We start from the raw sequence: 15,629 nt of genomic DNA, 5'->3' as shown, positions 1-15,629 counted from the left end.
TCTTTATCTGATATTCAATATAAATGTTTTAGCACTTAACACAGCATTTTTTAATGATTGATACATTTTTTCAAAACTATGCAGTAAAATATTTTTGTTAAAAAAAATTTCAACGTCGTTAAAAATACTATTATGTCCAAAATATGTAACATAAGTCTGAAAAAATTTGCTTTTAATTTAATTTACACTAAAATTGAAATTCGATTCCATTCGACATAAAAATTTTCTAATTCGATTTTATTTAATATATGATTTTTTTAAACTGCGCGCCGTTACTTTCTCGCTAAAGTAATATTTTTCACAACAGATTTTTTACTTTTTCCGAAGTGGAGAAAATTTTAGAGATGCTAGTTAATATCAGTAATATTAAATTAATTTTCCATTTAATTCTGTCATAATACTGTTCATTCAAAGAGCTATATTTGAAATCGAAAGTAATGGCGCGCAGAATAAATTGGAAACTGTATGTAAAAATCACACGTGTATTATTATTTCAGTATTGAAAAAAAATCACACGTGTATTATTATTTCACCAAGATCTTGTTATGATCGTTATGGTCTTTTTCTTTTTAATTTGTTTTATACAAATTACGGTCTAGAATCCATATTATGATTATATTTTATTTTAAACATATTATTAATGATCCGATTCGATCCCACTACGCTTTGAAATTTGCACATTTTCAATGTTTATCTAACTCATCCACAACTAGAAAATCACGTTTCTTTTTAGTTTTGTTACTTTTAAAACAAGGGTATGATATAATAATAATAATATACTAACTTTACGATTTCCATCAACCTATTTTTGTAAAATTAGAGATTCGAATTATAGGTTTAAAATTATACATACATCTGATGAAGATTCTCTTTTGCTGCTTCTTCTTGGTTGCGTGTGAAAACAATTTCTTTCCTCTTCTCATTGGATTCAATACCGTTTGCATGTACAGTTTGTTGCGCAGACTTTTTCTTGAGTTGTTCAAGTCGGATCTGCATATCGTGTATCTTTATATCCATTTTCTTCAATTCTTCTGCCTCTGCTCGCTCGAAAGACGTCATTGAGGGTTCTTTGTAATTTACCAATCTTAGAACTTCCTCTGCTCTGAAAACAGTTTATTCGAATTTTAATTTTTCTATTTTTACAACAGTGCTTAAGAAAGAATTGTATCTTTATTTACTTAACATAATTTGAATTATACGAAATCTGTAAAATTGTTCTGAATCTGTAAAGTAATTTAATAATAATACTCACCTACGTGCCAATTCTTTCTGTTTATCATTAATATCTTCATATCGTTCGGCTAAACGCTCGGCGGTTTGTCGCAATTCTTTTTTCGTCTCCATCAAAGTATCGAGTTCTTTTAACAGATGGCTTTTCAAAGCTTTTAAAGCGCGAACTTTTTTACTAATTTCTTCCCGGACTTTATCATGTCGAACGAAATGCTGAGTACGAAAGATATTCGTGGCATGATATAACAACTGAAATATAAAAAAAATGATATAATCAAATCTATATGAAAATTAGATCTAACAAATATCAATTAATTTGTGATTTATTGTTTTAAAATTTTATTATTTTAACATTTTTTTCTTAAACAGTCGTCTACTGGAGATTGTATAAGTGATTAAATCTTAATAACCCTAATATTTTATTCAATTTTTGTACATAAAAATTATTAGATATTTGTAACAATCTTTGAGTGGAAAAGATTAACAATTACTTAAATTATATCAATTTTACTGCATTAGTATAATATATTATATAATGTATTAGTATTTAGGTCTACCTCTAAGGATTCGCTTAAGGACATCGAGTGAGATCCTATCTTAGTTATTGGTTGCGATACCTCGCGTCTCAGTAATTTCTTAATGTATACGTCGAATGGTTCCTTGTTTACCTTAAAAAAAATCAACAATACATTTTTGTTACGCCTTCAACATTTTTACCTCATCTCGAAAAAATCGCATGAAAAATATATATCATAAAAAAATCTTTAGAAATCTCATGAAAGCATTGATACTCGAATGGTACTATAGTACAATATAATAATATTTAGAGCATTTTGAATGACGCCTGACTCTGTATGAAAACTGTACATTTGTATAGACTCCTGAGATCGACCGTCATCTCATACAAAGTTTTGTTTTAAAGCCTTGTCCACGATACCAGAAATTGATTCGAAATTTCGAATGAAGGAGGAATCGTATTGGTCGAAGGGCCAATCGTATTGGTCAGTTGGCAGAATTGTATGTATAAATACGATTGACTAATTCTCTCTCATTCGAAATCTCAGACCAATTTCTAGTAGGTATCGTGCATATAAAGTTTAATAAGAGATTAACTTGTAGAGTTTATGATTGTGAAAGAATAACAGATAGTAACTTTCTTTGGGAACTCAAATGTCATTTCTTTTATTTATAATCACCCTTTTCATAGTATTCGTGATGGGTTCTAGTTGCTCGATCCTTGGAAGATAATAAAGATCTATAACTGAAAGATCGATGACAACGCCTGTGTGTAGCAATGCAATTAGAACACAGGGTTCTTGGAGAAGACCAAAACCGAGTATCGGCGTAGCTTCATCTACATTCGTGTGCTTGGTTCTCGTAGAAAATAGATATTGTAGAATTGATTGATTTAATAAAGATGGTAAATAATTCCCATCGTTATCTAAAAAAAAAAGTTTGTTAGACGGAAAGCAATTTCAAGACGTAAAAGGAAAATTACTCATTTCAATATTTTTATTTCATTCTTTTATTTTAATTTTTACTTTTATTTTTGACAAGAAATTGATTGTTGATTTATTATTTTATATATATATATATACAGAAGAAAAAAATTTACGTATCCAAGTTCGTACACGCAAAAATATGTTTACAGTTTTACAATAAAATTCGCAGAGTAACAAGTATTTACTAACTTTCTTTCTACATGATTTTTTCTTAATAACATAAATATACTTGCCATAAATAAACTCTTCCAATTGAGAAACCATCGGCAAACTCACCATATGAATCCCAGCATTGTGAGAGCAAAAATATCTAAAACAAATAAGCCTAAATAAATCAATTTTGTTAAATTATATAATCAAATGCGAATTGCTTTGGAAATATCGTGTTTATCATTGTGAAAAAAATAAATCGATTTTTTATTGATGATCAATCAAGTTTTGATTTGCAGCGAAAGAAGTTATGATATAGCTCTAAAACATTCTAGTTCTAAAACACACATGTGCAAGTTTTCGACTAGTACCTCGATTTGTTGCCCTTGTCGCAATGAAGATGAATGGGACAATTATATTTTTTATCTTCATCCGTAAAGAGAAGACCCAGTTCTAGTTCGACACACTCGTAGACGTAAAGTGCATCGTCCGGTGTATGAAGACTGTAGTTTGAACCATATTGTGACCAAGTCTGGCGAAAAAAGAAGATATTATATATCGCTTTTTTTAAGTATTCAGGATTGGGGAGAAATTAATACAGTATTTAACTAAATTAAATTAAAGTTAACGGCTTATAAAATTAATTTATAAAGCCTTTGTTCTTGACTCAACTTTTTTTTTAATTTGTCAATCAATACTACAAACAAAATTTCGGGACTCCTATGGGTTCTCCGCTATCGCCTATCATTGCCGACTTAGTTACGCAGGATTTGGAGAGTGAGGTGCTCGAGACAATCGATTTTCCTGTAGCTTTTTATTACCGATACGTAGACGACATTGTCACAGCGGTGCCACCACCGTACATTGATACTTTATTGAATCATTTCAACGCGATTCATCCAAGGTTAAAATTCACTATCGAAGTCGGCGGTGACAAAATTAATTTTTTAGACACTACAATTTTAATTTCTGACAATAAGATTAAATTTGACTGGTTTCACAAACCTACATTTTCAGAAAGATATCTGAATTTTTTGTCTCAGCATCCGTTCTCACAAAAGAGAGGTGTTATCATGGGCATGGTTGATAGAGCCTTCTTTTTGTCGCATCCTGAATTTCATCAAAAAAATCTAGAGTCAGTAGTGAATATTCTTTTGAGTAATGACTATCCGTTAGATTTTATTTTCAAAACTATAAAAACAAGATCAAAAAGTCTGATCCGTAATCGAAATACCCAACAGGATAATTTCACTAATAATTCTGAATCTCAACAAACAAAAAATTGGTTTACGATTCCCTTTATTGATTCAGTGTCTAATAAATTCAGGGGCATCACAAATAATATTGACTCTGGATTGGCATTTTACAGTCTCAACAAACTCGGCACTTTTATCAAAGTCCATAAAGATCCTCTCCAGGATACCTCCAAAGAGAACATCGTGTATAAAACATTGTGCAATGACTGCGATGCTTCCTATGTGGGTCAGATGGGGAGACAATTAAACACGAGAATCTCAGAACACCGCCAACATATTCGTAGAAACACGACAACTAATTCTGTTATTACTGACCATAAATTGCATTACGGTCATGATTTTGATTGGGGCAATACTCAAGTTCTTGATGTTGAAAAGAATATTTTCAAATGGCTCACTTTAGAGATGCTACATATTAAATCCCAGAGAGAGTCTGAATTTACAAACAGACACGGACTTTCTCGACCATGCCTACTCGGCGATCTTAGACAGGTTGTAACCTCTCTTGATACACATCGGTTATTATTGCGAATTCATTTGTGTTCGTGCGTTTGACGAAGAAACATCGGACCACTCTATTTATTATATTTATTGTGTTTTATTAATTCCGACTTAATAACGTCTTTTTTTATAAAAACAAAAAAATCTGTGTTAATTTATTACGATGTGACGTCAACTTACAAAATGGTTTGAATTGATAGTGCTGGTGAATTGTCTGAATTTTTATTTTATAACTTCCGAAGATTCATATTCACTATCTACCACAGATTACGGCATGATCGCTCATAAATCCATCTTGGTGGTCAACATTGATGGATAATTATGTGAAAATTCGCTTAGAATTTTTGAACATATAGAAGCGACTACACGGCGTGTCAATTCCTCGCTCTCGAGTCGGAGACAACTTATGCTGAATATTAGACGTTTCTCTTTCGTTCAACGCGACCATCACGTTACACAATTATTAGGATATATGATTTTGTTAATTTAAAATTATCGTTAAGATTGACTTCAAAGAAAGTCGAAACGCGTCCGATTTATTAATGTATACATTTCGATGTACTAAATCGTAAATATATTGTACAGTTGAGCTAAAAGGTTGCAACACATTTTCTTCGATTGTTTTTGAAATGTAGACTAGCTTATCGAACGGCGAACGTCATTGGTTCTTACCTGTGGATCCAACCAATTAGGCATAGAACCATCTAACCATCGAAGAAAATGTGTTGCAACCTTTTAGCTCACGACTGTACATGTTATTATTGACGCACTAATTACCGCGTTTGACTCACACTTCCTACGTTTTATTTTCTAAAATTAATTTAGTTATGCTAAAAATGAATAAAAACCTAATTGAGTTAAAGTTGCGTTAAAATTAAATTAAGTTAAATTAAAAGTTAATTTTGAAAAATGTTATTTGTATTAAATTAGAATATCATAATTTTTTAAATTAGATTACTTTAAATAATAAAATAATCAGATCATCAAATAATTTATTATTTTATTTATAAGTTAAATTTATATGAAATAACAAAGATATATTTAAGAACAAACAAGAAGTTTTTTGAGTTTAGCATAATTTAAATGAGCGTTTGCCGTTATAAATGTAACGGTTTTTACGTCGTCAATTATAATTTTAGCGTATCTTAATGAAGAGGAGGAGGATTTCGAGAAAAATGACATTTTCGAAAAATCTGAGCAAACTGTTATAAAGTATATAAAAATCCATAAAACTTTTATTTGAAACTTTTTTTTATATCTTTTATCGTTTCAACGGTATTACCTCAGAAATTAAAAAAATCGATTTATTTCAAGAGCGTGTTTTACCCTCTTAACAGTCATATGGGTCCGTATATAAAAATACGTGTCCTATATTTTTATCTGTACAACACATTAAAGGATCGTCAAAATCGAAAAGGAACACTTCCGTAGCGCACGAACGGGTGCGCGTACCATGCGTATAGAAAAGTTTTTAATTATTTTGGGAATGTCGGAACATAACTTCATCTTATATTGTTGAATTTGTAATAAAATAAGCTTTATTTTGCGTATAAAAAAAAACAAAAATTTTGAAAAAAAAATGGATATGTGGGGAAAAGTATTAAAAAAATATTAAAATAAAAATTTTTTTAATCACTTTTATAAAGTACTTTTCAAGCCATTCAACTTTCATTTAAAACATGTTTCTGTATCTCTTACAGTTTTGACGATATATGCTTCGAAAGAAAAAAACCAATTTTGTTCAAAGGGATGTTTCACTCTCCAAAAGTGCATATGACCTGTATAAAAAAATACGTGTCTCTTATTTTGACCAAGAATACAACATATTCAAAGCTCATCAAAATCAGAGTGTAACGCTTGGGTAAGTTTGCTTGTAAGTCAAAAATCCTAATACAAAAGGGTCAAAATTAAAATACTTTTTAAATTATAAATAATTAAAGTTGACCAATTGTAACGCCTAGAATTTGCGCGCTCAGGAATGGTAGATAGCACAATAGCAAAGCAATAATAAAGGTTTTGTACATTGACTGACTTATTAACTTAATTTTTCATATAATGATAAGAAGATCCCTTATAAATTTTATTTTACTCATCAGAAATTATTCATAAGAATTAATGTCAACCTAATATTACGGAATGACAATACATAAATCGAATAGTCAAATGAAGTATGTCGATATACCTTTGTAAATAACTATTTCTGTAAATTTGTTTCGCATGGAAAAAATTCGCTAAAGCTGAATAAAATATAATCCTAAAAAAATTTTGTTGAACCATCAAAATAATTACTTAGAATATTCAAACTGATTACTAGAGAATCAAAACAGCATTTATTATCATGTTTAAGCGTTCTACGCTCAAATAATTATTTTAATATCCCAAAATTATGTTTAAATTATATTTTGAAATCTGTATTAGTTTTTTTATATACTTTAGTAAAACTGTTTTTTCTATACGTCCTTGGCCGATGATCTGAGAATAGCCATAAAATTTCGCGTGATATCACGACATATGTAATATATACAATTCTAGAATATTTATTGTATATCATACCTTTCTGTCATCATCGTCGTTGTCCAATATTTCGCGCAGCAGTATCGCGTGATAAATCTTTCCGGTGCACATGGCGATGATCACTATCGGCGGGGTAGTTTGCAGGCACATGATAGAGCATGAATCTATCCCGTAATTATCATCGGTCGACGGATACATGGACAGTGAACCCAATACCACTGGATTTTCATAGCTGTAACAATTAACATCACTATCAAATAGGAAAAGAGACGTTATTGTTAGCACAAGTGTAAACAATTGTCGTCAATGAAATCGTCAATAGCGTAAGCTCATGCTCTAAAAATTAGACAAGATAAGGTGGGTTAATTTATTTTGATTTATAAAAATATTATATTTGTTCGTACTTCTCCAATAAAACATTCCCACGAACGATCAATACTTCGCCGTTTCCACGCAGCACTAAGATCGGCCATTCGATCTGATTCCAGTCTACCGTTTCCTTTATCTAAAAGAATATGTATATAGTAACATTGATATTAGTACGATATAATAATAAATTAGGAATATCAAGAATATAATAATACATTTTAAAAGTATAAATCTCTCCAATTTTAACATTGGCGATGATTCAATTTTGTCAAAAGATTGAGAAAAAAAATTTTTCCTTATATTCATTTAGTTAAGTTAATTTAAAATTATTCTTATTAAAATCTTTGTGCTAAATTTTTAATACACCTGAGTATTAATTTCATATAACGTGATTATATTATTTGAATATTTAAAGTTAAAGTTATTAATATTCAGCATTTCTTAGTATCAAAACAATTTATGATCAAATGAACAATTAATATAGAAATAACATAGTTTCGACACGTAAATCCTAAAATAAATGAATAAAATATGTGTTAACATATTATAAATGTTAATTTTACTGAAGAAATATGCTTCTACAATTCTTCAAATTGTATTAAAAAGTGTTATATTTTTGGGGTTAATTTTTTATACAATATTTACATAATATTATTTTTTAACATATTTATATTGTGTTAAATTAATATAAAAATGTCAGTGAACCGTTTGGGACATATGTTATTAAATTTAATACGAAGTTTTTCCTAAGTACCTTGTCAGGGCTTTTATCGGTGAACATTTCCGGTTTTCTCAGGGTAGGAGTGGCGAAATCAAAGTCCACTGCAGTTTCGCCGAGAGACGTAAAGTCCGGAATCTTCGAGGGCGAGCTCGATGGCACGCGGCCGACCTTCCAGCATTTTACGAGTCTTGGTGCATTGCCCAATTCGCACTCATATAAACTGCGGGTGAAATTAAGCCCAGCTTAAGGTCAATCCGACGACATTTTTAAAGACGCTTTGGCGTGCCGCGTAAAGCCCTTGAAGTTTAGTTTTGCATAAATGTTGTCTGTACTTTTAAGCCCCCGTCTAATGCAAGGAAGAGCTAAAGAACGCGAGTTCAAGTTATGTTAACACTGTTTTCCCGAAGTTTTTCGTAGTTTTCTGTAATTATAATAACTATAATCGAGGGGAGATGTTCTTTCTGCGCTTGAAAGGTGAGATATTTTTGTCTTAAAGTGTGTTACAGCGGGTGCGTGTATTGACTGAATAAGATTCGATAATTCGTATTAATAAATTGTAATTATGTTAAATAAAGACGTTTCAGTTGAATAATATTCCAATGATTGCATGCTTCCTCCTAATTACCGAAAAGAATTTTCAGATGTCAAAACCAACAGATGAGAGTCGTTCGTAGAACCTGGATGCCATCGCGCTCGTTGAATCTCCGTGGTTGCTTCAAAGTCGCCAAAATTATAGTTTCTGTAATCAGAAAATAATAAGATAACGAGACGAAATACTCAGTGAAACGTAATATTCACTTCAATTAGTTTGCTTCGCAAATTATATATGAATGCTTTACTAATTACTTGAAAAGAAAAGTTGATAACTTGACTAAATTTTTCAACTTGATTAAATTTTTTCAGTTCAAATATTATTTATGTATTTAATTTTAATATATAAAATTCTTGAACTTTAGTAGTATTTTAAGTTGCTTTATATAAACTGATAACTTTTCTCTATCAGTGTGTAGTTTAATGTAAATTTATTCACATAAGTTAGGTTAGGTTACAATTAAAATTTGAAACAATATCAAATAAAAAATATCAAATACGCGTATGATATCTCCAATCTCTTGATTACATTACACAACACTCGCTCATTTCAACTAAATACTGATATATCAATAATAAAGCTATAAGAAAATTAAATTTTGTATATTTGTAATGTGTAATGCACAACCATAATACGTTATTTTCCTATAAATAATTTTCAAAAATTATAAAAAAAATAGACACTAATTACAGTTCGCTAAAACAAAAGGAACGTGGATATAGTTCTATGAATATGAGACATCGATCCAAACTGGACTCGCGCCTAAGCAAGGAGAGGCGCGTTCGGCCGCGCGGATGAGCATTAATGGCTTTATAATCTAATGAATTTTTAGGTTGAACGTTGGGAAGGACGAGCGGAAAATCCAGATAGGTTTTTCCCCGGGATTTATTGCCAAGAAAGAAAAGATGGGAGAAGCGGGGGCGAACGCCAGTCGCGCTTATCTCCCGTTTGTCGGCGCCTTCCGACCGATGACCAACAAACCAAGAGTCAAGCTTACAGATTTATCCGCGTGAAGATAACAATGATTATTTGACTCCGAGGTAATATGTTCGAATCTTGGATAGATTTCATTTTTTTCGTCTTTATATACGGTGTTTGCTGTTATCTATACAAAATCATCAAGGTAAAGAAATAATTTCACCTTATCTTTACATAGATTATTATAACGTATATTATCTTTATCTTAAAATGAAAGGAGTGTTACCTTTCTCAAATTATCTAACATAAGATAATGTAAATAAATAAGATTGAAGTATTATTCCTAGTTTCAACCTCCACGTTTTTCCAAGAAAATTTTTCAAAATGATAATACGTTTTGAATTCACTGCTAGTAGATATTAAAAACTTATACATACGTGTCTATATATATGTATGTAACGTGAATAGATTTTTAGACAGTGTATATCGGAATGCAGCCAAAATTGTATAGATTAGTAGTGGTGCAATATAAAAATTGTCCTAATATAAATTCAAAAACTTTTACAAGAAATTTTGTTAGTCATTATATAATGTAAGTTATATGTATATTTCTTTTATTCTTGAACTTTGATTTTTATTTGTCTCTTGATTCAAATCTAAAAAGAAATACTTCTGTCAGATTAAATTACTTGTGTTTAAAACTTTTGTTTTTAAGAAATAAAGATTTAGAAATAAAAATATGAACACATTATTATATTTCTACATTTTAAATAGTTAGGCTTAATAGCGATCTAAAAAATATGTGGATTAAAACCATATATAATTTTATTTTTTATTTAAATAAATTGAAATTAAATAACCATTTTTTAGATACATTTATCTTATCTTTATATGTATCTTTATATAAACTGTTAAAATGTCATAAAATTCAATGTATTTTTAAGTTACATAAGTACATTAAATTGAACACATTTACATACATACTTATATCTCAAAAGTATGTGCATGAAAGTTAATGCACTTTTTAACAACATTAGATGTTTTTAATGTATCTATTTGAAATTTGCTTCCATTACATTACATTAATTTTTGCTGCCTATTTTTAAGGGGATGCTAAAGTCGTCCTTTTTTACCAACAAAACGTTAATTTTTGGGCAAGCCGTTCTTCTAATTGCATTTACAGATTTAAAAATCCTTTTCCACAATTAAAGTATAAACAGTAATGAATAATGGACGCTATATACATTACTGTCTATACTTTAATTGTGGAAAAGGATTTTTAAATCTGTAAATGCAATTAGAAGAACGACTTGCCCGAAAATTAACGTTTGGTCGGTAAAAAAGGACAACTTTAGCATCACCTTAACACTATAGATATCTTTAATAGATATCCTTATATAGATAATTTTAAATTATCTAAGCACAACACTATTTACATAACTCGATTTTTCACTTCATTCTTAAAGGATGTTTTCGGACCATTTTTTATATAAATTATACGGTTTGCAAAGATTTTGTTATAAAAGATTTTAGAATGTTAATAAATCTCTAAATTATTCTTGATATGCTGTAGTTTCTATCTGAATGATTTTCTCGATTAAGTGGTCGTCCAGTCTTTCTTCGGGAGACAACTACGCTTTGTTTAGTTATAATCCTAATATGCAGAGCTCGTAATCGTTTGCGCTCTACGTGAACGTTACTATTTAATTCGCCCATTTACGGAAGAAAGTTACGAAATTCGTCTCGGAATCTTAAATAAGAGCGGACGAGCGACGGCCGTGGCGGAAGCGGCAGTGACTTAAACGCAATAACGAGTAATACGCAGGGAAGTTCCTGGAATAAAATGATACGACACCGTGTAAGATCCACTTTGAAGTCAGGTCCGTACCGTTCTTTGTACAAATTGCGAGAAAAGCGCAGCGCAAAAAGCCCGTCCACCGCCACTGGGGTTAATACATTTACGTAGGAAAATTATTTTTAATTTTTCTAGACGTGCCCAGGACGAGAAAGAGAGAGATAGACAGAGGTGAGGTCGGGACATGAGGGTGTGGCAGAATGCGCGGCACTGCCGTGTAAGAATTTCTTAATTAGATTCGAGCAGCCGCGTGGCCTTTCATTCTTTTGTTTTCGTCGAAAAATTTCCGGTAAATCGCGTTGGCAGTGGCCCGAATCTGGCCACGCTCGTGATAAGGAATTCGTGCTTTATTAAACGTTTTTATTGATCTCAGATTTACGCTTCGCATATTGCTTCGATATCTCTTCTTCAATAAAGCTTTAATAAAGCTATATTCTGTATATATCATTGTTTAGCCTAAGTATTCGGAGGTCCAGTAGACTTGGATATTTTTTGTTTAATTACACGCCAAATCTTCAAATAGCGATATAGTTATGAAAAATTTATAACAAATTATATGTAAAATTATATAAAAAACATTATTTCAGCGCAAAGATCCTGTTATGACCACATATAGACTTATCTCATTTTTAATTTATAATAAACGTTTTTCACAACCTTATATAATTTTAAGTTACAGTTAATCTTATTTCTCGAATTTTGAGCTTTAAAATGCAAAAAAACGTTCAATTAACTTTAAACATACACCAGTTTAAAGTTTTATCGGCTACATTAAATCCGCGCGTATTATCAGTTAATGAAATTTTGGAGTAAATATCGATTAGGATAAAAATAAATTAATTTCTTGATTTATTTAATCAATTATTTCATTTTAACGCGACAAAGATACTAATAAGAAAAATAATATAAAAATAATATAAAAATTTCTCTTTTACCTTAATCAAAAATATTTAAGAAACCGGTATGAATTTTTAAAAATTCTTTTCCTTCTATCATCTTTATTCAAATTTTAATTTGAGACTTTTTAGTAAATGCTACTAATGCAATGGGAAAAAATAAGATATTGATGTGATTTTACATATTTTTATATTTATAACACTATCCCTCATGAATAATACGCAATATTAGGATCTTAGATAGCAATACTATTTCATTTAAAATAAATGATCAGAAAATGGAAATTTATGATATGCTCTCTTCAAAAATCTTTTTTCGGTGCCAGCGTCAATGAATATCGAATACACAACGGGGGTTGCGAGCACCCTTAAATGCGTTGGTCCTGTTGCCATTCATTTTATTTAGGAATATTCAACGCCATCGAACGCGCGGAGCATCTCCGCGGGCAACTGGCATCGCGGTAATCAAGACAGCTTAATACCTATCAGAAAACGCGCGCGGGCGTGCCTAGCCACGCGCGCGAAGGGGTAGGCATAAATTCTGATAATTCCGAAATTGTGACAGAACGAAGAAAAATTCTCGAGAGAGGTCGCGGTGAAAAGTGCGAATAAATCGTTGCGTATGCCTTTGTCAACGAAACGGTGGCGAGTCAGGCGGACACGGGAGGGTTGGAGCCGCGTGAGGGTGAGAGTCACCACCACATCACCACTACCACCACCACCACCATCACCACCACCAACCACGACCACCACCATCACCATCGCTGTCGTGTCTGGCCCTTTTTTTAACCCTGTCCCTGTCCCCTTCCCTGCCCTATCTCCTCTACGTCCTGCCCCTATCTCTCTCCCGTTCCCACTCTCCCGTTCTCTTTACCGGTGCGTGCGTACATTTTTATCAATTATTAAGAACTCCTGGCGCTTGTGCTGGTGGCCGTGTCGCCGTTCTGCGCGGGACGTATGTACTAACGGGGTGTATATCCCGGAGAACGTTGTGTGCCAGTGATACCCGATGCCCACTGTCTTTTTCTCTCCGGGGCGCGGGGCCTTTTGCTCGCTTTTTCTGGCATGCCGCGGACATTAATAACGGCCACGGGCTAACCACCGCCGTCAACCCCCTCGCCAACGTTACCGTGTCCAGCCGCGGAAAGTGCGAGAGTAATAATAAAATATACGAAATGTAGGCGAGAGAGCATCGCCGCGCGGGGCGCGAGCGGGCGGCGCGGCCGCGCCGAGGCCGACAAAACAAACGTCACGACGTTACGGTGTACCTTTCATTGTCCGCGAAGGTACGCGGATCTCCTCGCGTTATAATAATTTAGAGCGACGCTGCGAGTCCGCGCGCTGTGGGCCCTGATTTTAGCTTAATAGAACGGCGGCCGGTTCGGCCGGCTTGCCGCGCCGCGTTGTGTCGCGTTGCGCTTGTTTTTCGCGAGATTGTCATTATTCTCGCGGGTCGGCATTTCGACTCGCCTGAGGACGCAAAATTATGGCGATTTGTAGCGAGAATTTATATGCAGTGTATAGAAATAATTTAGAAATTGATATAGCAGAATAAAATGACTTTTAACATAACCGCTTATGTTCAATTTTACAAATATATGATACGTTCGCTGGCATTGAAATTTACTACTTTTATCCAACTACAATAAATCTAGTCTTAAGATCGAAAAGTTACTCGACGCGCAGCTTCGTGAACTTGAAAATATAGCGTAAAGTTGCCTATTACAAGATACCTTTTTTTAAAGGCTTATAATTTATTTAATTTATACCTTTAACTTCTATTTTCATATCCAAATTATAGTAAATATATTTAAGTTTCATCGCCAAGAATTAGCAACCAATAAAAGTTATCCTTTGTTGCATATGAAATTTTAAAACTGCCAATTTTGCTAATTCAGAAAAAAGATTCTTAATATGAGATACAAAGATTTTTTTATATGAGATGAGTCTTAACGATTTGGATCTTACTAGGTGCAAATTAGGCTACAGACTCAAAATTTAGTTGACCAATCATATAGCTCTTTTAAGGTGTAACATCACCCCCTCAAGCCCTAAAGTGATACTTAAGTTTGGAAATTTATTGTGGGTAAATGAATAACTTTATATAAGAAAAACTTAAAGGCCTTTATTGTACATATATTGACAAGTAAAAAAATATTTTTTAATTTTTCTTTATGCACAAAACGGCGGCGTACTGACCCATTTACGAAATCAACCCATTTTCTTAAAGATGAATTTTTGCGTGCAAGTTTTCTGCGACATGGTTCATGCTGAAGCAAAACGACAAAAATCTACATTATCTGCATATCCAAAACTAATGAAGTACGTAGGGATTTTTCAAAATTTTTGTCCAAATGGCAGCTATTTATAGAAAAAAAGTGCATTTTTTATTTGAAAATGTGTTAAAAAATGCTGAAAAAGAATTTTTGACATTTCGCAAAAAGCCTGTACTTCATTGTAAAATAGTTACCAGAAGACTGTGATAAAATTTCAAGTCAATCGGATAAAAATTGTAAGAATGACGTTGCACGCAGATTTGAAAAACTGTTTTGAGAAAAACGCGTTTAAAGTTTTAGTAACTGATTTTTTGTGTATGAAGTTAAAAATTTTTAATTTACCTCTAATCTACAATGTCTGTCCCATAAAACTGTTTTTCTACAAATTCAGCAGCCTCGTCATATTCCTTTCTTGTTGCTAATAATGATATTCTGACCTCTTTTGCTTCTTGAGTGAGACTGCATTTGGCAAGTGCGACGCGCCGCGCATTCCAGTTTTGGCAATAATAATGACAAGTAGAATCCACCATGAGGTTTAAGACTTGCATAATTTTCATTAGATCGTTGTAGTCATCATTATAACATTATGGCAAACAGCCAAGTTTGTTGTATAAACACAGAAAAACTAATGGTGTCGCATAATCACAGAAACCGACGCTTCCAAACTATTTACTGATTTAATACAAGTAATAACATCTATATTATGTTAGTCAAAGATTTATTTTCGGTACATAAAAAAACCTATATACCTACGGAGCATGGAGAAGAAAGAGCCATTCCGAATACAGTCTACAGTCTACAATTGCTCGGTAAGCACACAGAGACAATTCATGTAATCAGCTCAAAACA

The 15,629-nt window shown here is 32.2% G+C and overlaps 1 protein-coding gene across 1 annotated transcript in view; it reads right to left on the bottom strand.

Moving 5' to 3' along the window:
- LOC105197170 (nuclear pore complex protein Nup88) overlaps window positions 1–15,629 on the bottom strand; it is a 97,667-nt gene that overhangs the window by 849 nt on the left and 81,189 nt on the right. Inside the window, exons 3-12 of the mRNA XM_011163414.3 lie at window positions 8,869–8,982; window positions 8,277–8,463; window positions 7,558–7,658; window positions 7,193–7,385; window positions 3,254–3,414; window positions 2,966–3,042; window positions 2,427–2,671; window positions 1,788–1,898; window positions 1,253–1,479; window positions 854–1,102 (exon numbers count right to left, since the gene is read on the bottom strand). Of these exons, the coding sequence (XP_011161716.1) occupies window positions 854–1,102; window positions 1,253–1,479; window positions 1,788–1,898; window positions 2,427–2,671; window positions 2,966–3,042; window positions 3,254–3,414; window positions 7,193–7,385; window positions 7,558–7,658; window positions 8,277–8,463; window positions 8,869–8,982 (1,665 nt within the window). The remainder of the gene's footprint in view (window positions 1–853; window positions 1,103–1,252; window positions 1,480–1,787; window positions 1,899–2,426; window positions 2,672–2,965; window positions 3,043–3,253; window positions 3,415–7,192; window positions 7,386–7,557; window positions 7,659–8,276; window positions 8,464–8,868; window positions 8,983–15,629) is intronic.

The sequence above is a fragment of the Solenopsis invicta genome, chromosome 8 (assembly GCF_016802725.1).
Source record: "Solenopsis invicta isolate M01_SB chromosome 8, UNIL_Sinv_3.0, whole genome shotgun sequence".
Lineage (NCBI taxonomy): Eukaryota > Metazoa > Arthropoda > Insecta > Hymenoptera > Formicidae > Solenopsis > Solenopsis invicta.
The sequence above is the reverse complement of the archived record's forward strand: the minus strand, read 5'-3'. Positions and strand labels throughout refer to the sequence as shown.